The sequence below is a fragment of the Diceros bicornis genome, chromosome 2 (genome assembly GCF_020826845.1).
Source record: "Diceros bicornis minor isolate mBicDic1 chromosome 2, mDicBic1.mat.cur, whole genome shotgun sequence".
Lineage (NCBI taxonomy): Eukaryota > Metazoa > Chordata > Mammalia > Perissodactyla > Rhinocerotidae > Diceros > Diceros bicornis.
In genome coordinates, this window is record NC_080741.1 from 52,626,916 (window position 1) to 52,650,090 (window position 23,175).

General features: G+C 47.3%; 1 protein-coding gene across 1 annotated transcript; it reads right to left on the bottom strand.

Annotated features, from left to right (window-relative positions):
* Positions 1 to 15,531: 15,531 nt before the first annotated feature.
* On the bottom strand, positions 15,532 to 23,061 carry RRP9 (ribosomal RNA processing 9, U3 small nucleolar RNA binding protein). The gene is made up of 15 exons (XM_058559849.1): positions 22,907 to 23,061; positions 22,543 to 22,625; positions 19,862 to 19,968; positions 19,460 to 19,527; positions 19,337 to 19,378; positions 18,935 to 19,061; positions 18,184 to 18,308; positions 18,009 to 18,101; positions 17,488 to 17,588; positions 17,270 to 17,404; positions 17,124 to 17,186; positions 16,745 to 16,890; positions 16,583 to 16,662; positions 15,833 to 15,906; positions 15,532 to 15,700 (listed from the first exon to the last, which is right to left on the bottom strand). Exons 1-15 carry the CDS (start codon positions 22,991 to 22,993, stop codon positions 15,607 to 15,609), a joined length of 1,425 nt encoding a protein of 474 aa, XP_058415832.1. The 5' UTR covers positions 22,994 to 23,061; the 3' UTR covers positions 15,532 to 15,606.
* Positions 23,062 to 23,175: the final 114 nt, after the last annotated feature.

Sequence of the window (23,175 nt, forward strand, 5' to 3'; positions counted from 1 at the left end):
AGTTTTTTTCATAAATGGATGCTGTATCTTGTCAAATGCTTTCTCTGCATCTATTGAGATAATCATGTGATTTTTATTCTTCATTTTATTAATGTGGTGTATTACATTGATTGATTTGCTATTGCAAACCATCCCTGCATACCTGGAATAAATCCCACTTGATCATGGTGTATAATCTTTTTAACGTATTGTTGTATGCAATTTGCTAGCATTTTGTTGAGGATTTTTGCATCGATGTTCATCAGTGATATTGGCCTGTAATTTTCTTTTTTTGTGTTGTCCTTGTCTGGTTTTGGTATCAGGGTAATGTCAGCTTCGTAGAATGACTTAGGGAGCTTCCCTCCTCCTCAATTTTTTGGAAGAGTTTGAGAAGGATAGGTATTAAGTCTTCTTTGAATGTTTGGTAGAATTCACCAGGGAAGCCGTCTGGTCCTGGACTTTTATTTTTGGGGAGGTTTGTGATTACTGTTTCGATCTCCTTACTGGTGATTGGTCTATTCAAATTCTCTACTTCTTCTTGATCCAGTTTTGGAAGGTTGTATGATTCTAAGAATTTATCCATTTCTTCCAGATTGTCGAATTGGTTGGCATATAGCTTTTCATAGTATTCTCTTATAATCTTTTGTATTTCTGAGGTGTCTGTTGTAATTTCTCCTCTTTCAGTTCTGATTTTACTTATTTGTTCCTTTTCTCTTTTTTTCTTGGTTAGTGTAGCTAAAGGTTTGTCAATTTTGTTGATATTTTCAAAAAACCAGCTCTTGCTTTTATTAATTTTTTCTATTGTTTTTTTAGTCTCTATTTCATTTATTTCTGCTCTGATTTTTATTATTTCCCTTACTCTACTGATTTTGGGCTTTGTTTGCTCTTCTTTTTCCAGTTCCTTCAGGTGCATTGTTAGATTGTTTATTTGAGATTTTTCTTGTTTGTTGAGATAGGCCTGTATTGCTATAAACTTACCTCTTAGAACCACTTTTGCTGTATCCCATAAATTCTGGCATGTCGTATTTTCATTTTCATTTGTCTCCAGGTATTTTTTGATTTCTTCTTTGATTTCTTCGTTGACCCAGTCGTTGTTCAGTAGCATTTTGTTTAATCTCCACATATTTGTGGCTTTTCTGATTTTCTTCCTATAGTTGATTTCCAGTTTCATGCCGTTGTGGTCAGAAAAGATGCTTGGTATTATTTCAATCTTCTTAAATTTATGGAGACTCGTTTTGTGGCCTAATATGTGATCAATCCTGGAGAATGTTCCATGTGCATTTGAAAAGAACATGTATTCTTTGGTTTTTGGATGGCATGCTCTGTATATATCTACTAGGTCCATCTGTTCTAGTGTGTCATTTAAGGCCAATATTTCCTTATTGATCTTCTGTTTGGATGATCTATCCGTTGGTGTAAGTGGAGTGTTAAAGTCCCCTACTATTATTGTGTTACTGTCTATTTCTCTTTTTATGTCTGTTAATAATGGCTTTATATATTTAGGTGCACCTACCTTGGGTGCATAGATATTTACAAGTGTTATATCCTCTTGTTGGATCGTTCCCTTGATCATTATGTAATGCCCTTCTTTGTCTCTTTTTACAGTTTTTGTTTTAAAGTCTATTTTGTCTGATATGAGTACTGCTACCGCAGCTTTCTTTTCATTGCCATTTGCGTGGAGTATCTTTTTCCATCCCTTCACTTTCAGTTTGTGAGTGTCTTTAGGTCTGAAGTGTGTCTCTTGTATGCACCATATATACAGGTCTTGGTGTTTTATCCAATCAGCCACCCTATGCCTTTTAATTGGGGCATTTAGTCCATTGACGTTTAAAGTACCTATTGATAAGTATGTACTTAATGCCATTTTTTAACTTTTTTTCTCAGTGTTTTAGTAGTCCTTCTCTGTTCCTTTCTCCTTCTATACAGAATTGATGGTCTCTTTAGTTTGACCTCTGTCTGAAAGCTCTACTCTTTAACTCCCCTCCTCCCTCCTTTTATGTTTTTGATATCATATCTAACCTCTTTTTTGTGCATTTGTAGCCATTGCCCTCTTATCATGGAAATAGATAATTTTTCCTATTTGTGGTCTTCTCTTTTCCCCTTAAATCAGTCTCTTTAACATTTCTTGTAGCACTTGTTTCTTAGTGACAAACTCCTTTAATTTTTGCTTGTCTGGGAAATTTTTGATCTCTCCTTCCATTTTTTTTTTAATTTTATTCATTTTTTTTTTTCCGCCCAAAGCCCCTGTAGATAGTTGCATGTCACAGCTGCACATCCTTCCAGCTGCTGTATGTGGGACACGGCCTCAGCATGGCTGGAAAAGCCATGCAGCAGTGCACGCCAGGGACCCAAACCCGGGCCGCCAGCAGCGGAGCGTGCGCACCTAACCGCCAAGCCACGGGGCCGGCCCTCTCCTTCCATTTTGAATGATAACCTTGCTGGGTAGAGTATTCTTGGCTGTAAGTTTTTTTGCTTTTAGCACTTTAAATATATCGTGCCATTCTCTTCTAGCCTGTGAGGTTTCCGCTGAGAAGTCAGCTTATAGCCTTATGGAGTTTCCTTTGTATGTAACTAGTCTTTCTCTGGCAGCTTTTAGGATCCTCTCTTTATCTTTAATTCTAGACATTTTGATTATGATGTGTCTTGGTGTGGGCCTCTTTCAGTTTGTCTTGTTTGGGGCTCTCTGTGCTTCCTGTACCTGGATGTCTGCTTCCTTCCTTAGGTTAGGGAAGTTTTCATCTATTATTTCTTGAAATAGATTCTCTGCCCCTTTGTCTCGCTCTTCTCCTTCCGGGACACCTATAACATGGATGTTAGTGCGCTTGATGTTGTCCCAGAGGTCCCTTAAACTGTCCTCACTCTTTTTAATTCTTTTCTCTTTTACCTGTTCATCTTGGGTAATTTCTTCTAGTCTTTCGTCCAGCTCGCAGATCTGTTCTTCCGTATCCTCTACTCTGCTTTTGAGTCCCTCTAGCGAATTTTTCATTTCCAGTATCGTATTCTTCATTTCTGATTGGTTCTTTTTTATATCTTCCATTTCTCTGTTGACATTCTCACTGAGTTAATCTATTCTTCTCCCCAGATCAGTGAGCATCCTTAACACTCTTTGTTTGAACTCTCTGTCGGGTAGGTTGCTCATTTCTGTTTCACTTAGTTCCTTTTCTGGAGTTTTGTCCTGTTCCCTTACTTGGAATGTATTCCTTTGCCTCCTCATTTTGCCTCTTTCCCTGTGCTTGTGTCTATATATTAGGTAGGTCAGCTACGTCTCCTGCTCTTGGATAGGTGACCTTATACAAGTGATGCCATAGGAGTCCTGCAGTGTGCTTTCCTCAGTTCTCAATGTTCCGGGAGTGACCCCTATGTGGGCTACGAGTGTCGTTCTGTTGTGGCCTGTTTGTCTCCCTGTATGCGCCCAGGTAGGCCGAGTTACGCTTCTGGTCAGCTGTTGTAATGCTCAGCTGTTTGTAGTTGTTGTGGGCCCTTCAGTCTCTTTATCAGGTATGGGGAGCCCCAGCACAGTTGGCTGTAAGTTCTAATACCACATTTGTGTTGCAGTATTTCTTTTAAGTGAGTAGGCCCCCAGCATGGCAAGTTGTTAGGCTCAGGGGCTTACAATTGCTATAAGCCTCCAGCCTTTAGGTCTCTTGTCAGCTCTCTGAGGATTGCAGCTGGGTGGGGCTGGCCTCAGGCACAGGAGCACCCAATTGGAACAATATTCTTAAAGCGCTTAAAGAGAAGAACTGTCACCCAGAATTCTGCATCCAGCAAAAATATCCTTCAGGAGTAACAGTGAAATAAAGACATTCTCAGATGAAGGAAATCAGAGAATTGGCTGCTTAGCAGACCTGCTCTTAAAGAAATGCTGAAGGAAGTTCTTCAGGAAGAAGGGAAATAATACCAGAGAGAAATTTGGAACTTCAATAATGAAGACAGTACAACAGAAATGGTAAATACATGGGTAATTATAATAGACTCTTTTTCTTCTCTTAAGTTCTTTAAAATATGTTTGACTGTTATAGCATTGTCGGGTGGGACTCTAAAAGGATCTAAGCATAATACACGAGGCAACAATTACATAAAAGTGTGAAGGTAAAGAGATTTATGTGGTTGTGAAGTTTCTACATTTTACTTCAGGTGGTAAAATATTAACTCTAAGTAGATTATGAAAATTTAAGTATGTATACCGTAATTCCTGGGGCACACACTAAAAATATATATATAAACATATCCAAAAAGCCAAAAGATAAATTAAAATGGAACACTAAAAAAATTTAAATAACCCCAAAAAATCAGGAGTGGAGGGACAGAGGGGGAAAATAACAGAAGGAACTCACAGAAAACAAATAATATAATTAGACTTAAATCAAATTATATCAATAATTACATTAAATGTAAACAGCCTAAATATGCCAAATAAAAGACAAGCATTATCAGATTGGATTATTTTAAAGACAAATTATAGGCTTTCTACAAGAAACCCATTTTAAATATAATGATATAAGCAGGTTAAAAGTAAAAGGAGTAATTAATAACAAGTAAACAAACAATCCAATAAAAAATGGGCAAAGACTTGAACAAACATTTCACCAAAGAGGATATGAGGATGGCAAGTAAGTGCATGAAAAGATGTTCAACACGATTAGGGAAATGCAAATTAAAACCACAATGAGATGCCACTACATCCCTATAAGAATTACTAAAATTAAAAATCTTGGGGCCAGCCCGGTCACGTAGTGATTAGATTTGCGCACTCCACTGTGGCAGCCCAAGGTTCACAGGTTCGAATCCTGGGTGCAGACCAACATACCACCCGTCAAGCCATCCTGTGGCAGCATCCCACATTCAAGGTAGAGGAAGATGGGCACAGATGTTAGCTCAGAGCCAATCTTCCTCACCCCTCCCCCCCCCAAAAAAAAAATCCTGACACCACCAAGCGCTGGCAAGAATGGTGAGTAACTGGAACCCTCATATGTTGCTGATCGAAATGAGAGAAATCCAGCCACTCTGGAAAATGGTGCAGTAGTTTCTTACAAAGGTAAACATGTACTTACCATATGACCCAGAAATCCTGCTCCTGGGCATTTGCCCTAGTGAGATTAAAACTTAAGTTCACACAAAAATATGTACACAAATGTTTTTAGCAGCTTCATTTGTAATAGCCAAAAACTGGGACTAACCCAAATGTCCTTCAAAGGGTGAATGGATTGGTACGTCCATACAATGGAATATAATTCAGCAGTAAGAAGAAATAAGCTATTGATACACACAACAACTCATACGAATCTCAAAGAATTTATGCTGACAGACATTATGCCAGTCTCAAAAGATTATACACAATATGATTCCATTTATTTGACATTCTTTTAAAGGCAAAACTATAGTGTTGGAAAACAGATCAGTGGTTTCCGGGAGTTATGGGTAGGGTAAGAGTTTGAATATAAAGGAGTGGCACAAGAGAGTTTTGGGGGGTGACAGAACTGTTGTGTAGATCATTGGTGGTGGTGGTTATACAAGTCTATACAGGCATTAAATTCATAGGACTATATACAAACATTTTAAAAAGTAAATTTTGGGCAGCTAATCTTTGACAGAGGAGCTAAGGACATACAGTGGAGAAAGGAAAGTCTCTTCAATAAATGGTGCTGGGCAAACTGGATAGCCACTTGCAAAAGAATGAAAGTAGACCATCTTCTTTCACCATACACAAAAATTAACTCAAAATGGATCAAAGACCTGAAGGTGAGACCTGAAACAATAAAACTCCTGGAGGAAAATATAGGTAGTACACAACCCAAGATCGGCCATAAAGGGATCTTTCTGAATTCCTTGTCTACTCAGACAAGGGAAACAAAAGAAAAAATAAACAAGTGGGACTTCATCAGATTAAAGAGCTTCTACAAGGCAAATGAAACTAGGATCAAAATGAATAGGCAACCCACCAGCTGGGAAAAAATATTTGCAAACCATATATCTGACAAGGGATTAATCTCCATAATATTTAAAGAACTCACAACAACTGAATAACAAAAAAACAAACAACCCAATCAAAAAATGGGCAGAGGAAATGAACAGACACTTCTCCAAGAAGATATACAGATGGCTAATAGGCAGGTGAAAAGATACTCCACATCACTAATCATCAGGGAAATGCAAATCAAAACCACACTAAGATATCACCTTACACCAATTAGAATGGCTATAATCGCCAAGACAAAAAGCAACAAATGCTGGAGAGGCTGTGGAGAAATGGGAATGCTAACCCACTGCTGGTGGGAATGCAAACTGCATTCTCTGCAGCATTTATGGAAAACAGTATGGAGATGCCTCAAAAAATTAAAAATAGAAATACCTTATGATCCAGCTATCCCACTACTGGGTATCTACCCAACAAACCTGAAATCAACAATCCAAAGAGGCTTATGTTCATCGCAGCATTATTCACTGTAGCCAAGACATGGAAGCAACCCAAGCAAGCACTCCTCGACTGATGATTGGATAAAGAAGATGTGATACATATATACCATGGAATACTACTCAGCCATAAAAAAGGCAAAATTGTCCCATTTGCAACAACATGGATGGACCTGGAGGGTATTATGTTAAGTGAAATAAGCCAGAAAAAGAAAGACAAACAGTTTTTTCACAGCCTGTCTTTTCACAGGCTGTGAAAAGACAAACAGCCTGATTTCACTCATATGTCGAAGATAAACCAACACACGGACCAGGTGGTGACCTGTTTGGTGGTGACCAGGGGCAAGGTGGGTGAGGGGTAGGCACAAGGGGTAGAGGGATGCACTTATATGGTGACTGATAAACAATAATGTACAACAAACATTTCACATAAGAAAAAAAGTAAATTTTACTCTAGGATAATTATTAATAAAATTATTTTTTAACTCAACAGTAAGAAAACCAGCAACCTAATTTTAAAATGAGCAAAAGATTTAAATAGACACTTCACCAAAGAAGATATACAGATGGAAAATAATCACATGAAAAGATATCCGACATCATTATCCACTAGGAAATGCAAGTTAATGCTAAAAGGAGATACCACTATGCACTTATTAAAATAGCTGAGACTTAAGATACTGATAATAACAAGTGCTGACAAGGATGTGGAGCAACTAGAACTCTCATAAATTGCTAATGAGAATGCAAAATGGTACAGATACTATGGAAAGCAATTTGGCAGTTTCTAATAAACATATAAAGTTAAACCCAGCAACCTAGCTCCTTGGTATTTACCACAGAGAAATGAAAACTTGTGTCCACAAAAAAATTGTACACAAATGTTCATAGCAGCTCTATTCATAATCACCAAAAATTAGAAACAACCCAAATGTCCATCACAATGTGAATGGATAAACAAACTAGGGTCCATTCATACAATGGAGTACTGCTCGGTAATAAAAAGGACACAACAATATGGATGAATTTCAAGACATTATGCTGAATCAAAGAAGCCAGTCTCAAAACGTAACATACTATATGATTCCATTTATGTGACTTTCTCAAAAAGACAGATCAGTGGCTGCCGGGGTTAGAGATAGGGGAGAATTTGACTACAAAGGGACAGCACAGGGAGTTTTTTTAGGGTGACATAACTATTCCCTATCTTGGTTGTGATAGCAGTTATACAAATCTATACATATGTTATAATTCATAATTTATAAAACTGTACACCTCCCAAAAAAGTCAGTTTTACTGTATGACAATTTTTAAAATTTTTGATAATTTTTAAAATTAAAAAAATTTTTAAACTGATGCGATAATTTTTTCACATCAAACAAGTTTATTGGATGTAAATTTAAAAAATAACTCAGTGCAATCATGTTCCTCATACTTGGGTCCATGTGCATTTGAGGAGTGGAGAGAGAGATTCAAGCCTCTGCACTCAAGGGCACAGGAAAGATCCCACACGTGGAGCACAGGGAAACAGGGGGCTGGGGCCCAGGATGAAGGAGCACTCAGACAGGGAGGAGGCCAGGGGTGACCCAAAGGGCAAGAAGGGTGCTGGGGCCTTGAGTGCCACCAGGACCTACTCAGACTCAAGTCAGTGGGCAGGGAGGAGACACCCCAGGGGCTGAGGAACAGAGGGGTGACACCAACCAAAGGGAGGTTTTGAGGCTGTGCTGGGCAAGCAGTCTGGGTTGAGCATGATGAGGGTGAGCCTCCTGGAGCTGGAGTAAAGGACACCACACAGGGAACAAGATACAAGTTCCCCTCAGGACTATTGTGGGTGATTCCCAGGCACAGAAGTACCAGCATTCCAGGGTCTCTCCCCATTCTCTCACCCCACCCCCACCATTCTCCACTACCTCTACCAGAGTTTCCCCCGAGAGGTTCTCAGTAGACCCCTTCAAGGAGGGGTGGGAAGGAGAGAAGAAAAGAGACGCCAGTGAGGCTCTCAATGGGATCAGCCCTCTGAATATGCTCCCAGCCCCAGAGCCCTCAGGGAAAGGAAAGCAGGTCAGCTGGGAGTGGCCTGTGATAAGATGGCCCTTCCCATCAGCCCCTGCCTTGGTCATTTCTTCTGCAGCAGCTCCACCCCCACCCCCAAATAAGTGACCCTTGCATGCAGACTCTGCCACAGCTGCCCTCCCAGCAGGACACTGGGGGTTGACTTGGTGGATCTGCACCCTGGGAAATCCCATGGGCCCTTTTACAGCTCTCCATTTTGGTCCTCACCTGATCCTATGCAGTCACCTTTTTGCCAGCCTGTCACTTTCCTCCTCCGGCTTCTGAGAAACAGAGTCGGCATTTTCCCCGTTTGTGTCCTCAGATGCTAAACAATGCTGGCACATGGTAGGTACTAAATAAATACTCATTGAATGAATGAATGAGATAGAGTAAAACAGGACCAGACTGCTTCTCTAAGGAGATCCAAAGCCCTCAGGTCCTGAGACCTTTCCCTCCATTCTTAGGGACAGGTCCCGTCACTGCTCTTCCCTGTGCCCAGTGCCCCAGTAGGGGTGGAGGTATACAGGAAATGACTGGGCTGGGGTTGAGGAAGCTCTGCATTGAGGAAGGTGGAGTTCAGCACTGAGAAATGGACAGCAACCAGACCAGGGAGCCAGGAAAAGGTAGGGGTGGGGAAGAAAGAAGGGGAAAAGCCTGGGAAAGAGAGAAATGAGCTAGACATAATGCATTAGGAGGGGAGGGGCAGGGGAGCAAGCAGTTGGAGAAGAGCTGGCAGCCAACCCCTCCCTGTACCAGCTGTCGCTCTATCTTCCTTACCCCTGCCCAGGCTTTCTGTCCATATGCTTCTCCAGTCAGGAGGCACTGGGTGGTGGATCTTTGAGGAAGATTCTAGGACTCCTGCATGACCCAGTTGAACCCCAGCACCCCCAGGACTGTGAGTGGGGTGGTGGTCCCCAACAGCATCTACCCTCACTCCTTGCTGGTGGTGCCCCTACCCCTGGGGGACTGGGGCCCAAGGCAGGTAGAGAACTCAAATTTGTCCCTTCTGGTAAGAGGCCTGCCTCAGTGCCATGTTAGCGTTGTCACTGGATCCCAAAGCTGTAGGTTTTATGTGCGATCAATAGATGGAGTGACTTTTAGAGTCTCTTTCATCAGCATGTCATGTGGATTATTTAGGTCCTGGGGATGCCCTCAAATATGTGGCCATGTCAGCTCCACTCTCCCTCTTTCCCCTGTCCTCACCTAACCTTCAAACTATGTGTCCATATTTGTTAGTCCATTTGTGATTCTGACACCAATTCCAACATGTGTGTTTTTTCCACACCACCAAGCAATTCTCCAACACCAGCTCAGTGTCCTATAATTCAACTCATTTCTGACACTATCTACCTGGGGTTAGCATCAGATCCCACAGGTTAAGGGCTCAGTCAGTTCTCAATAAGAACCTGTGCTTCTTAACGACCTGCCATAGACCAGAAGTTCCAACAACCCACTACTAGGGTTTGATTAATTTGCTAGAGTGGCTCACAGAACTCAGAGAAACATTTTACTTACTAGATCATGAGTTGTCGTAAAAGGATATAACTCAACAGTCAGATGGAAGAGATGCACAGGACAAGGTACGTGGGAAGGGGCGCGGTGCCACTCTCCCAGTGTCTCCACATGTTCACCAACCTGAAGGCTCTCTGAACCTTGTCCATTTGGGTTTTTATGGAGGCTTCATTACACAGGCACAATTGATTAAATCATTGGCCATTGGTGATTGAACTCAATCTCCAGCCCCTCTCCCCTTTCTGGAGGTCTGGGGGTGGGACTGAAAGTTCCAACCGTCTAATCACATGGTTGGTTCCCTGGCAACCAGCTCCATCCTTAGGTGACCTAGGGGTTATCCAAAAGTCGTCTCATTAACACAACAAAAGACACCTTTATTGCTCTCATCACTTGGGAAGTTCCAAGGGTATTAGGAGCTTTGTATCAGGAATGGGATGAACACCAAATATATATTTCTTATTATAAATCACAACATCACACTATTATTAGTCAAGAACCACTCTGCTGTGCGTGAGAGAAACTCAAACTGGCTCAAAAGGGGGGACTGGCCAACTGAGGCATAGCTGAATCCAGAGTCCAAACAATATTGACCCGGCTCATTCTCACTCTCCCTCTCTCCACCCGTTTCCACTTCCCAGCAGATTTCCCACTACTATGGTAGCAAAATGGCTGCCAGCAGTTGCCACCTCATCCTCACAAAGCTACTTCTCTCAATAGTTCCAAATTTGAGTCCAACTGTACTAACTAGATTCATGTGCCCATCCCCAAAACAATCACCATGGCTATAGAAACTTGATAGTTCAATTGGCTGGCAAAGGACCCCACTTGCACCCCCAGATGGGGGGTGTGACTCTGCTCCCCAGTATCACAGGGCTTCATATATGTTATAAAACATATAGCAGTGAGCTCATTGCCTACTCAACTTTCCTACACCTACCAGACATTGCAAATGTAATGAGTCCTCAACTAAACTCCTGATCCTCCTCCTGGTCCATCCCTGCATGGTCTTCCTCACCTCGGAAAATGTCACCACTGGGTAAACGTCACCACCATTTACACCTCTGTAAACGTCCACTATGTTGCCCCCTTTATCTCATCCCACAATCAACCCATCAGCAAGATCTGTTGGCTTCACCTCCAAACACATCTCAAACACAGCTTTGTCTCTCCACTTCTCCTACTGCTGTCCCTCCCTCTCACAGCACCATCATCTCTTACCTGCTATTACTATAGCTCCCTAACTGGCCTCCTCTCTTTCTCCAAACCTCTACCCCTAATCAGTTCTCCACACAGCAGCCAGAGAGTGGTTTTTTCTTTTTCTTTTGAACCAGATCACATTACTTTTCTGCTATCAATCCTCTCATGGTGTCCCATTGCTTTTGAAAAAAACCCCAGGACTTTCCCACGACCCTGAGGCCCTACTTGAACTGGAACTGCTGACATCTCCAGCTCACTCTCCCTGCCTTCCCATCATCTGCTCCAGCCACAAAGGCCACCTCTCTGCTCTTCTTGTCTTGGAAATTTTGCACAGGCTATCCCAAGTGTGGGGATGCTCCTCCCTCAGATCTTCCTGTCATTCAGGTCTTGCTCAATGGCACTTCTCCAGAGAAACCTTAGAGATCACCTGTTCCAGTCCCTGTTCTTTTACCCTGCTTTATCTCTTAGCACCATAGCACTTGTGTTATATATCTGCTTGTTTAAGAATTTATGTCCTCCAGAGTGTAAGCTGCTTCAACGCAGGAAATTTTTCTTGTTCATTTCTGTATCCCCATGGCCTAGAACAGGATCTGGGGTATTAGTGGAACTCAACAGTTTTGTTGAACAGATGGATGGATGGACATGCTACATGGGGAACGGATAGTTTTCCATAAGAAATGCAAGTTCTCTTCCCAGAAGAAAAGGAAATGAGTACCTGGCAGACAAAACCACAGGTACCCAGGACAAGTAATATTGTCACCATCCCCAGCAAGTGGCTTCACCCTTGCCACTGCCTCCAGAAGCTACCTCTCAGGGCTGCAAAAAGATGAAGCCCAGGGTATATCCTGGGAAGAAGGTGGGTTACCAGTCCCATTCCCTTCACCTCTCTGATTCTCAGTTCCCCTTTTGGAGTTAGGGTTGGTGGGAAAGTCCCTGAGAATGACACATGGGAGAATGGGGGGTGTAGGTGAGTCAGAAGTTCAGACCTTACTCCTAGACCCATTCTCAGGCAGGGAGAGGGAAGGGTGGATAATGGCTGCTCATCTGATGTGCCACTCTCCTAATAGTGGCCAGCAGTTTGGGGTGAGGTCATTCCATCCTTGACTCCTCCTGGACCATCAGAGTCTGATATTGCCCTCTAGCAACATCTCCTGCCTACTCAGGAGTAGAAGACCACAGCTCTGGCAGGAGGGAAGGGGAGGGATGCTCTGGACTGAGCAGTAGGGTATGTGGTGGATTGATTGCAGAAACATCCCCAGTTTCTGTACCCTTTGCAACACAACTTTGCAGTTCCTCCCATCAAGAGATGGAGCCTCTTTCCCTTAAATCTGGGCTCGCCTGTGATCTACTTTGGCCAACAGAATGTGATAGAAGTGCCAGATCCAAGCCTGGGCCTCTAGATGACTTGTACACTTCTGCTCACTCTTCTGGAACCCTGTGCAGACGTGTGAACAAGCCTGAGCTATCCTACTGGAGAATGAGAAGCCAGGTATAGGACTCCAGTTTTCCCAGCTGAGGCCTTAGACTGGCCTACTGCCGGCCAACCTCCAAATGTAGGAAACATGAGTCAAGATCAGCAGAGCCCCTAATACAAGGCTGCCAGCAAAAGCATACGTAAGCTCAGTTGCGACCAGAAGAAACACTCAGTTGACCAATAGACCCGTGAGCAATAATTGTTCTAAGCCACTGAGTTTTAGTATGGTTTGCTATCCAGCAATAGCTAACTAATGCAGGAGATGTGGAGAACATCCTTCTACCTCCAAGAGCTAGTTGGGAGGCACATCCTCATGAAATAGCCAGATTTTGGACAAAGCAAAAGGTGAAGTGAAGGATCCCAGAAGATGCTGAAGGTTTGCTGATGGCAGCCGCTGCTCAGGAACTCAACTACATGGAATAGAGAGCCCAGAAATAAACCCACCTGTATATAGTCAAATGATCTTCGACAGGGTGCTAAGAGTACTCAACGGGGAAGGACAGTCTCTTCAACAAACGGTGTCAGCAAAACTAGATATCCACATGCAGAAGAATGAAACTGGAACCCTATCTTACACAACTCACAAAAAATTAATTCGAAATGGATCAAAGACTTAAATGTAAGAGCTAAAACTGTAAAACTCTTCGAAGAAAATCCAGAGTAAAAGCTTCACAATACTGCACTTGGCAATGATTTCTTCAATGTCACACAAAAGGCACAGGCAACAAAAGAAAAATTGGACTCCATGAAAATTTTACAATTCTGTGAGTCAAAAGACAGAATCAACAAAGTAAAAAGGCAACCCACAGAATGGGTGAAACTATTTGCAAATCACATATTTGATAAAGGATTAATATCCAGAAAATACACAGAACTCCTAAAACGCACAACAAAAAAGACATGACTCAAAAGTGGGCAGAGGACTTGGATATTTCTCCGAAGACATAAAAATGACCAATAAGCACATGAAAAGATGTTCAACATCACGAATTATTAGAAATGCAAATCAAAACCTCACTGAAATACCACCTTATACCCATTAGGATGGCTGCTATGAAAATAACAAGTATTGGTAAAGATGTGGAGAATTTAGAACTCTTGTGCACTGTGGGTGGAATTGCAAAATGGTGCAACCACTATGGAAAACAGTATGGCAGTTCTTCAAAAAATTAAAAATAAAACTACCATATGATCCAACAATCCCACTTGTGGGTATATATCCAAAAAAATTGAAAGCAAGTTCTCAAAGAGATATTTGCACATTCATGCTCACAGCAGCGTTATTCACAATAGCCAAGAGGTGGAAGCAACCCAAATGCCCACTGACGGATGAATGGATAGACAAAATGTGATACATCCATACACTGGAATATTACTCAGTCTTAAAAAGGAAGGAAATCCTGTCACACTCAGCATGGATGAACCTTGAGGACATTATACTAAGTGAAATAAGCCAGACACAAAAAGACAAATACTGTGTGATTCCACTCATGAGGTATCTAAAGTAGTTAAATTCATAGAAACAGAAAGTGGAATGGTGGTTACCACAGGCTAGGAGAGAGAGAAGTGTGGAGCTGTTTTTGTTTGTTTTCGCGTGAGGAAGATGAGCCCTGAGCTAACATCCATTGCCAATCCTCCTCTTTTTGCTGAGGAATATTGGCCCTGGGCTAACATCCGCGCCCATCTGCCTCTACTTTATATAGGACGCCACCACAGCATGGCTTGACAAGCAGTGCGTTGGTCCGTGCCCAGGATCTGAACCTGCGAACCCTGGGCCGCCAAAGTGGAGCACACGAACTTAACCGCTACACTAGCAGGCCGGCCCCTGGAGTTGTTTTAATGGTTATAGAGTTTCAGTTTTGCAAGATGAAAAAGTTCTGGAACTCCGTTACACAACAGGGTGAATATACTTAACACCACTGCACTGTACACTTAAAAATGGTTAAGATGTTTTTTACTGTAATAAAAATAAATAAATAAGGTCCCAGCTACAGCAAGGAAGTCTCAGCTGACCAAGACTGAGAATAGAAGCCATAAGAGAAATTATTTTCAGTTTCAATTCCAAGAGCATTTATTTTCGAATCTTACTTTCTTCCTGGGAATGTGCTAACAGGAAAAGCGTTCATATATCAAGGCGCATTTCAGTGTTGTTTGCAATGTTATTCAGGAGGTATGTTTATGCTACTGTTGAGCTCAATTTGAGGCAGGACATAGGGAGTGAATTCTATCAACATCTTCTGATCCATAACAGGATTTTCAGGGGTTCAACCTGAACCTGACCCTTCTGGCCTCAGGAGAAGGAAAGCAGGAGTGGGTCTGTCTGAGCAGGGAGGCCTCATGAGCATGGCAGCAGGAGGGAAGTCCTGTGGCTTCCTCCTCCGAGGGGACCACCTCTCCCCTTAAGAACCACGGGCAGACCCCGCCCCCCAGCGGCAGTCTGTCCCCTTCAGCTTCCTGACCTGGCCTGGGTGAGCAGGTCAGCCTGACTTGTAGGCCTAGCTGTCTTCATTTCAGTTCTCAGACCCCACAGCCAGCCCTTACACACAACTGGACAGCGTGGCTTCCTAGCTGAGGGGTCAGCAGCTTCCGACCCCCACAGCCAGCCCTTACACACAACTGGACAGTGTGGCTTCCTAGCTGAGGAGTCAGCAGCTTCTGACCCCCACCTGCCCAGAGCAGTGGTTGGGGAATTGGCCTAATGAGATCATAGAGGATACTCAGGGACCAGGAGCCAGAAGCTAGCTGAGGGCTCTATCCCAACTTCCCTGGAAAAGGAAAAAAAGCCCTCAGGCCAGCAGAGGCGCAGAACTGAGACTGACAGAAACCTGTCCCTCCCCAGGCCTTTTCCAACCCACAATCCCTACCATACCCCGATCCTCCCTACCCAAGAAGCAGCAGAGACAAGGCCCAAAAGAGGAGGCTTTTAATACAAAGAGGGCGGGTATGGCCTGGAAAGGACTCAAATAAAGGGGACGAGAGTGTCAGGAGCCAACGGCCGGGGGTCTGGGGGCCCTGCGGAGTGGGATGATGCAGACAGAGTTCCGAGCCTCCTTGATCCGCCACCATCGGCCAAGCCTGCAGGGGGCGAGAGGAGCAGCTGAGGCCAGACTCAGCTCCACCTGGTCTCCACCCCATTCCCATCCAGCTGCCCAGCGCCCAGCCAGTACCACCTTACCCCACCCTCACCCCTCAAGGGGTGCCTCATACCTGTGCTCCTGCCCCACCCCGGCCACCAGGAAGTCCCCAGTGCTGGAGAACTTGAGGCTATTGATAAAGCCCACCTGAGAAGAGGGAGGGACAACATAGTAAGATATGAGTACAGATCCTGCCACCACAGCCCCAGCATCACAGTCAAGGGCTTGGCCGTCCCAGGCCTGGGTTAAATCCCTGCTCTGCCTCCTGTCACCTGGGCCAGCTCTTTACCCCTCAGGGCCTCAGCTTCCACATCTGTGAGATGAGGGACACAGAGCACCAGCCTCACAGTGAGTTTGTGAGGATTAAAGAAACAATGTACACCAAGTATGTCAGGCGTGGCCCAGGGCCTGGCTCCTGGCTGTGGGGCCCTGGAGACCCCATGACCATCACTGTTGACCCAAGCCCTGCACTGTCACCAGACGTCACTGACAGAGCCTGCCACTCTCCCCTAGGTTGCCCCAGGTCCCCACGCCCTAGCCTGGCATTAACCTGGCACCAGCCACAGGATCACAGTGCCAGGCCCTCCAGACCTTTGGCCACGCTGTTCCCAGCCTTCTACCTCAGTACCCAGGACAGTCTAGGACAGGGAGGGGAATGGAGAAGGGGATGAAGGGAGAGGAAGAGGGGGGAGGCTTCCCACTAGGCCCTGTGCAAGGAGCTGGGACCATAAAGGGAAGTCATAGCTGGCCCTGCTCTGGGGAGGCCCCCTACCATAAGGGGCCTGGAAGCGTGGCAAAGGCTGAGCATTCAAGCCCCACTCACCAGGGGGATGTCGCAAAGAAGGTCAAGCCGCCGGAAGCCCTCCCCACACTGCCAGAGCCGCACACAGGAGCTGTGGGAGCCTGGGGGGACAGGGAGACAGTGGGCACCTCCTGCACCAGCCCACCCTATGACCCCCTCCTCTCTGCGGTACAGGGCACCCACCTGTGGCCACGAGGTCTGTATTGAGCAAGGCTGCCACCGACGACACCCAGAAGGGCTGCTCCAAGCCCAGCTCCCCCCGCAGTCCATGGGCCTCACGCTGCAGGGCAAGTGGCCGCTTCTTGGACAGGCCCCACAAGGCCACGGAGCTGTGGACAGAGAGCAGAGTCAGTGAGGGGGCCACAGACAGGGCAGAAAGGCCACAGGCAGGAAGGGATCAAGTGCACACCAGCCATGGGAAGCAGACAAGGTCACCTGAGTTCTCTGCCTCAGGATCCTCATCTATGAAAAGGGGTTACCACAGCTCCCGAGCAGGGGAATCCTATGAGGCATGTCCAGGAGCAGTGGCAATGGTGGGAGGCATCCAAAAGGCAGCTCTTACCCATCGTCTGCGCCCGACACCATGTGCTCCTCGTTGATGAGCTGGATGCTGTCAATGGAGCCCCTGGAGACGGGAGCAGTGAGGGGCATGGCCCACCCCCACCCCCAGCCCACCTCGCCCCCACCTGGCGCAGCAGGCCGCCTTACTGGTGGCCATAGAAGACAAGCTGGGACTCCTCAGGGATCTTCCACACTCGGACAGTCCCGTCCCGGCCGCCGGCCGTCACACAGCACTCCCTGCTCAGGGCATCCAGTGCAGCCACAGCGTCCTGGTGTCCGAAACTGGAGGAGGGACAGAGGGAGAATGGGGTCACACGTGAACTCGCACACACACATCCGCACACCCTCTCCCCGCGCACACTCACAGGGTCTCCACGTAGGAGTTCTCTGCCACGTTCCAAACCTTCACAGAGCGGTCGTGCGACGTGCTGTAGAGCTGGTGGGTGCCTCTGCGGAACGCCAGCCCCTAAGGGTGTACAGAAAGAAGGCAAAAGGGGACCTGGACTACAGCAGGCAAGACAGAGGTCAGGCCTAGGGAGGACTTCCTGAGAAAACAAGTCACAGGGCACAGGGAGCCAGCTCCCCGCGAAAGCTCTGTGGGCACTTCTGTGCAGCTCTATCTGGAGCCAGGGGCACACTCACCTGCCCTCGAGCAGCTGCAGACTTCTCAGAGGCCTCCCTGCTCCCTAGGCAAGTTTGACTCAGTCTCCCCCACTCTTCCCTAGCCCTTCACTCTGTTTATGTCCTCTACAGAGCCACTCACTACGCCAAAGTGCAGGTTCCCTGAGGACAGGGACCCTCTGCCTCATTCATCCCATTCCACAGAGCCCAGCACCAAGCCTGGCCCTCAGGGTAAGTGTCCATGAAAGAAGGCCCAGCTCCTCACCGACACGGCATCCCGGTGTCCCGTGAAGGTGTACAGGTGCCGGCAGCTCTGGGCATCCCAAATGAGAATGAGTTTGCTGCGGTCGCCAGAGGCCTGTAGGGATGAGGACAATGGCCACAGGCACCCACTGTGTGCCCAGACCTCTCACTAGCCCCTGAGGCCAACCCTGCCTTACAAGGTACTTGCCGTCGGAGGAGATGGCCATGCAAAGGACATGGCTGCTATGGCCAGGGGGCTGCCCCTCAGCACCCTTCTTGGCTCGTGGGATCACATGAAGCTTCCGTCCACTCTCCATGCTCCCTGACACAGAGGGAAGAGAGAGGCTATTAGGATGGGGGACAGGACTGGCTGGCAAGCTCCCTCAAGGGCAGCATGGGGCCATGGGAAAAGTCCTGGCCTCAGGTCAGATCTGGCTCAGCCACTGTCAGGCCCTGGACAAGTCACCTCAGTTTCCTCATCTGTTAAGTGGTGACAATAATGCCAAAGGGCAGCCATGAAGCCCAGAAGAGAAGGGATAGGAAAGTGCTTTGGGACTGATGGTGCAAGTTCTCCCTGTTGATGAACAGGGAGGATGAGGACAGCACTCAGTTGTCAAAGGTTAGGAACCCAGGAGGACCAGAAACTCAATCCCAGGACTGTGCAGAGTCTTAAGCGTCCTTCAGTCCAACTGCCCACCTGCAGCATCAATTCTCACAAATCATCATGCTGCCTCTGCTCAATCTCCAATGACAGTGTCGGGGAGCTCACGAGCCCCACTCCTGAGCAGAAGCTTCCACTGTCACACAGAAAACACCTCTTTCAGAGCAAACCTGCCTCCAGAAGCCTCCCTCATTGGGCTTCAGTTTGCCCTGATTACTCCCTCCTCCCAAGACCAGCCCTCCTGGATGACCCCTGGGGGCCACACCCCCACCCAGGCATTCACTCACACTTAATAATGGTGCAGTCTTTGGCAGCGGAAAAGATGGCCGAGTCATCAGGGGTGATAGCCAAACACGTGATGGAGAGCTGGTGGCCCCGTAAGATTCGAATGTCGGCTGCTGCTGGGGCCTGGATCTGGTCAGGTGGGGGCTGGGTCACTGCGACTGGAGGCAGGAAGGCACCCCTACACACATACGCCACCCTTTCCCACCACCCTGCCCAGAAGGAAACCCGGACCCAGGGCCACAAAGACCAGACCCTTACCTGACTCTGTCTGCCCAAATGCCCACCATGTTCCAGACCAAAGACCCCGCAATGCAGCTTGAGTACCCAGTTGGGCCATCTGCCCACCAGCCCGGGTGAGATCCCCAATTCCCTCCAAGGTACATCAAAGTGCCCTGCCCACTCACCTCCTTTGCCACTGACTTCTGCAGCCTGCCCCTCTGCTCGAGCTGCATGGAGAGGAGAGGTGAGATCCCAGGAGCAGGACCAGCCCCATCTATTCCCTCCCATCACCCTCCCTCCACACTCACCACATCCTCCTTCAGGCGTCCTGCCACCTGGTCCTCCTCAAATTCACGGGCTTCAGCTTTCTCCTCCTCTGTGTGGGACAGACCAGACCAAGTAAACCCACGCCAAAACCCCACTTTTTCCTTCCCATCCCCACCCCACCACCTCAGTCCTGGACCCTGGACAGTTAGGCTGTGTCCCGAGGGAAGTTCAGGCTGCCTCAGGCAAAAGGCAAGGAGGGCTGGATGGTCTCCTCCTGCCCACCCCCTGCCTTTACTTATCAGACCCTCCCACAGGGCAGCCAGTACCAGCAGCCCTGGCAGCCCACCAGGTACCTGACTCAGTCACCCATCAGGTGGCTGAGGCTGCCCCAGGCAGGCTTAGGCACAGGGCCCGCCTCTCACCTGCCCTGCCCATGGGCTCACCTTGCTGCCTGAGCTGCTCAAGGTAGAGCTTGGCCAAGCGCAGCTTCTTCTCCTGTGCAGTCTCCTCTAGCTCCTCCTCCTCCTCCTCAGTCCTCCTGGGAGCTAGGCTGTGGGCGGGAGGGGGCTGGGCTTGAGGAGGGCTCACCTTGCTCCTCTGGCCACTAGGACCATACCTCCTGGCTGCTCCCTCGGCAATTCAACCACCCCCACCCCTGCCAGCCCTCATGGCCAATGATTACACAAGCAGAAAACTGAAAGGGCCCACCCAGTGCCTGCCGTAAGGGTGAAAACAGACCCAAAACCCAAAGGGATCACTGTGAAATCTCTCAACTCTGGAGGGAAAGAGAAGGTTCTACAGGCTTCCAAGAAAAATCAGGTTGTGTACAAAGGGTCAGGAATCAAAATGGCTTCAGACATCTCAACAGCCACACTGAAAGTAGCAAGACAAAGGAGCAGCACACACCAAATTCTGACGGAAAATGCTAACCCCTGGAATGCCATGCCAGTTAAACCATCAACGACCAGTGAAGATATTGTCAGATATACAAGTTGTCAAAGAATTGGTCCTTCCTCCTTCTTTTAAGGATGGAGGATGTGTTCCTGAACAAGAGGGTAAACTAAGAATGAGGAAGGCAGGCAAGATCTGAAACAGGAGATCCAACAAGGAGAGCAGAAAAGGTAGATCCCAGAGCAACTGCCCCCAGAAATGGGGGAGCAGCCAGCCCGGATCCAATCCAAGGACCCGAGACACGCTGAGATTGTCATCGCCTCATCCTCAATGCCACAGCACCATCCTCTACCCTGAGGACGGGATTCCAGGTGACGTTTAACTGGTCTTGGCTTGACCTTGTGCTGGTGAAGTTCCCGCCTTCCCTTCCATGCCTCAGTCCCTGGACCAGCTGACAGCACTCACTTCACTCAAGACGAGGCCTACTTTGACTTGCTCCTGGCAGCTGCAGGTAGGTCATGGGAATTCAGAAGCAGAAAAGTCAGGGCAGCCCGTTCCCTCTGATCATGTGCCTGCAGATATCTAGTCCCTGTCAGGTGCCCCAACTGTTTCCCAGGACTCATACATGACCTTGCCCACGACTTCCCCAGCAGGGACCTTGGAAACTCTCAAGGAAGCCAAGGCCAGACCAGGCCCCAGAGACAATTTAGTACCCAGTGCCCAGCAAGCCTTCAGCCAATAGGGTTGGTGCTGCCCTTCCCATACCCAGCCAAGGTCAGAACTTCTACTCAGTTTACCCAAACTAATAAATCTATTGTGTAGGGGTTCACACATAGGAGACAGAACTCCACAGAAAATCAGGGGAAGTGGTCATTGTATGAGTCCACTCATATGACATTCTGGAAAAGGCAAAACTATAGGGACAGAAGTTACCAGGGGCTGGGGGGAGAGGGAGAAAGGAGCACAAAGGAGCAGGGGGGAATTCTGGAGGGTGATGAAACCCTTCTATAGCTCCATAGTGGTGGTAGTTACAGGACTATATACATCTGTCAAAACTCACCAAACTGTATACTAAAAAAGGTGAATGTTACTGTAGGTAAATTATACCTGAATGAGAAAACGAAAAAAAAGACAAAAAGGCAAGGAAGGAAGGAAACAAAAGAAAGGATTAACTCAAGTCAGGAATGGCAGTTGGGACTTCTAAGTTTCTGCAAATGGTCTACTTCTTAACCTCAGTGGTGGGTGCACAGAGGTTCATCATTCATCATTACCCTCTACAGTACAAATACATTTCATGAACTCTTCTGTATCTAATATATTTCACAACATATTTTAAAAACATTTAAAAGTGCTTAGCCCATGGCCAGGCACAAGCCTCCCACAGTAACCTTAGGACTAAGAAAAGTATATTAAGTCTTTCTGTGAGCAGGCTAAGGCCAACACGTATTTCAGAAGCAGAATTTCCAAAGCCAACTCTTAAAAAAGGCACCAGGATTCCCTGGTATGAGGGCTGCCATTCCACAGGGTCAGGCCTGACAGCCTGCTAGCCCCCTTTGAAATCCTGCAACATACCCCACCCCTGTCACCTGCAGAATGAGGCAGGTATTCAAAGCCCTCCACAATCTGGATGCACCTACCACCTCTCCATCTCCCATTCTGGTACACTTACACCCTAGACTTTTCTCTGATCCCTGAATGCCTTCCCTAACTCTCCATGAAAGAGTCCTCCTCATCTCTCTAGGCTCTATTTAAATGTCCCCTCCTCTGTTCCCAGAACACAAGCTGTAAGATATGCATCCCATTATAAGACATTTGGCTTTCACCTGCCTGCTCATCTCTTTACTCTCAACAGTGAAGCCAGTGCCTGGCATATGTTGAGAGTCAGGGGGCAGACCAGTCATTGTGAAATCGTGGGAAAACAGAATGAAGAACTAGCTAGCAATGCTTGCATCCCTCTCCCTTTGCCAGTCAGTCCAGCTTGTGTTCAGCTCCCTGCCATGAGCCAGGGAGGTCTCACTGGTCTCCCATTGGGGCTGGCCGTCCTCCCAACACAGAGACCCTGCAGGGAAGGAGATAAGACTTCTCAAGGTCAGAAACAGGAGGAAAGAGCCAAGGTCTGAGAGCCGAGGGCCAGAGTTCTGGGTTCTAGGCCCAGTTCTGCCCCGACTCACTGAGTCTTCATACACCATGGGCCTCAGTGATCCCTTCCACTAGGTAGAAAAGAAGAGCTCACCTCTCACTCTCCGAGTCGCTGGAGATCTCCTCATTCATCTTGCTGCCACCCTTGGACTTGCCTCTGTCTCCAGCAGAGTCGGCCTGGGAATTAATTATATGATCTCTTCTTTGATCAAGGGTCCGGACCACATCGGCACTGATCAAGGGCCCCTTCCGGTTTCTCGACAGCGCCGGGACTGGGAAAGATGGTGGCCCCGGCTCAAGTGCAAAGCCTTCCAGGATTCAGCCCGAGGAGAGAGGGACAAAGCTGACTCCAGCTGGGGTCCCAGGAGAAGGGCCGGGGAGGTGACCGGGCCCCGGGGCCCGCGGACGGGATGGTGGTTCTAGTAGTACTGACCCCGACCAGCGGAAGCGCCACTCACCTTTCGCCGCCGCTTGCCGGCTCCCGCACTGGCCCCGGCCCCCGAGGCCGGCTTTCCCCGCTTTCTTGCTGCCGCTGTCGCCAACATGCCGCCCGCCGTGTGTGTTGCAGCGGCCGCCGGCGAACCCACGTGGCGACTAAACCCGGACCGTCTGGCAAGACTCCGCGCCCTGATAGGTTCCCACAGCCCGGCACGCCCCACCTCTCACAGCTCCATTGGGTCCTTCAGTAGGCTCTGTCACGCCCCCAAGTGTTCACAGGGTAAACGCC

Excerpts from the sequence above, each read along its gene's own strand:
- RRP9 (XM_058559849.1), bottom strand. The coding sequence starts at position 22,993 with ATGTTGGCGACAGCGGCAGCAAGAAAGCGGGGAAAGCCGGCCTCGGGG. Across the intron at positions 19,528-19,861 it reads TGAGCAGCTCAGGCAGCAAG|AGGAGGAGAAAGCTGAAGCC; the intron begins GTGAGCCCATGG and ends TGTCCCACACAG. Across the intron at positions 15,907-16,582 it reads TTCTTTGCGACATCCCCCTG|GTGGGCTTTATCAATAGCCT; the intron begins GTGAGTGGGGCT and ends CCCTCTTCTCAG.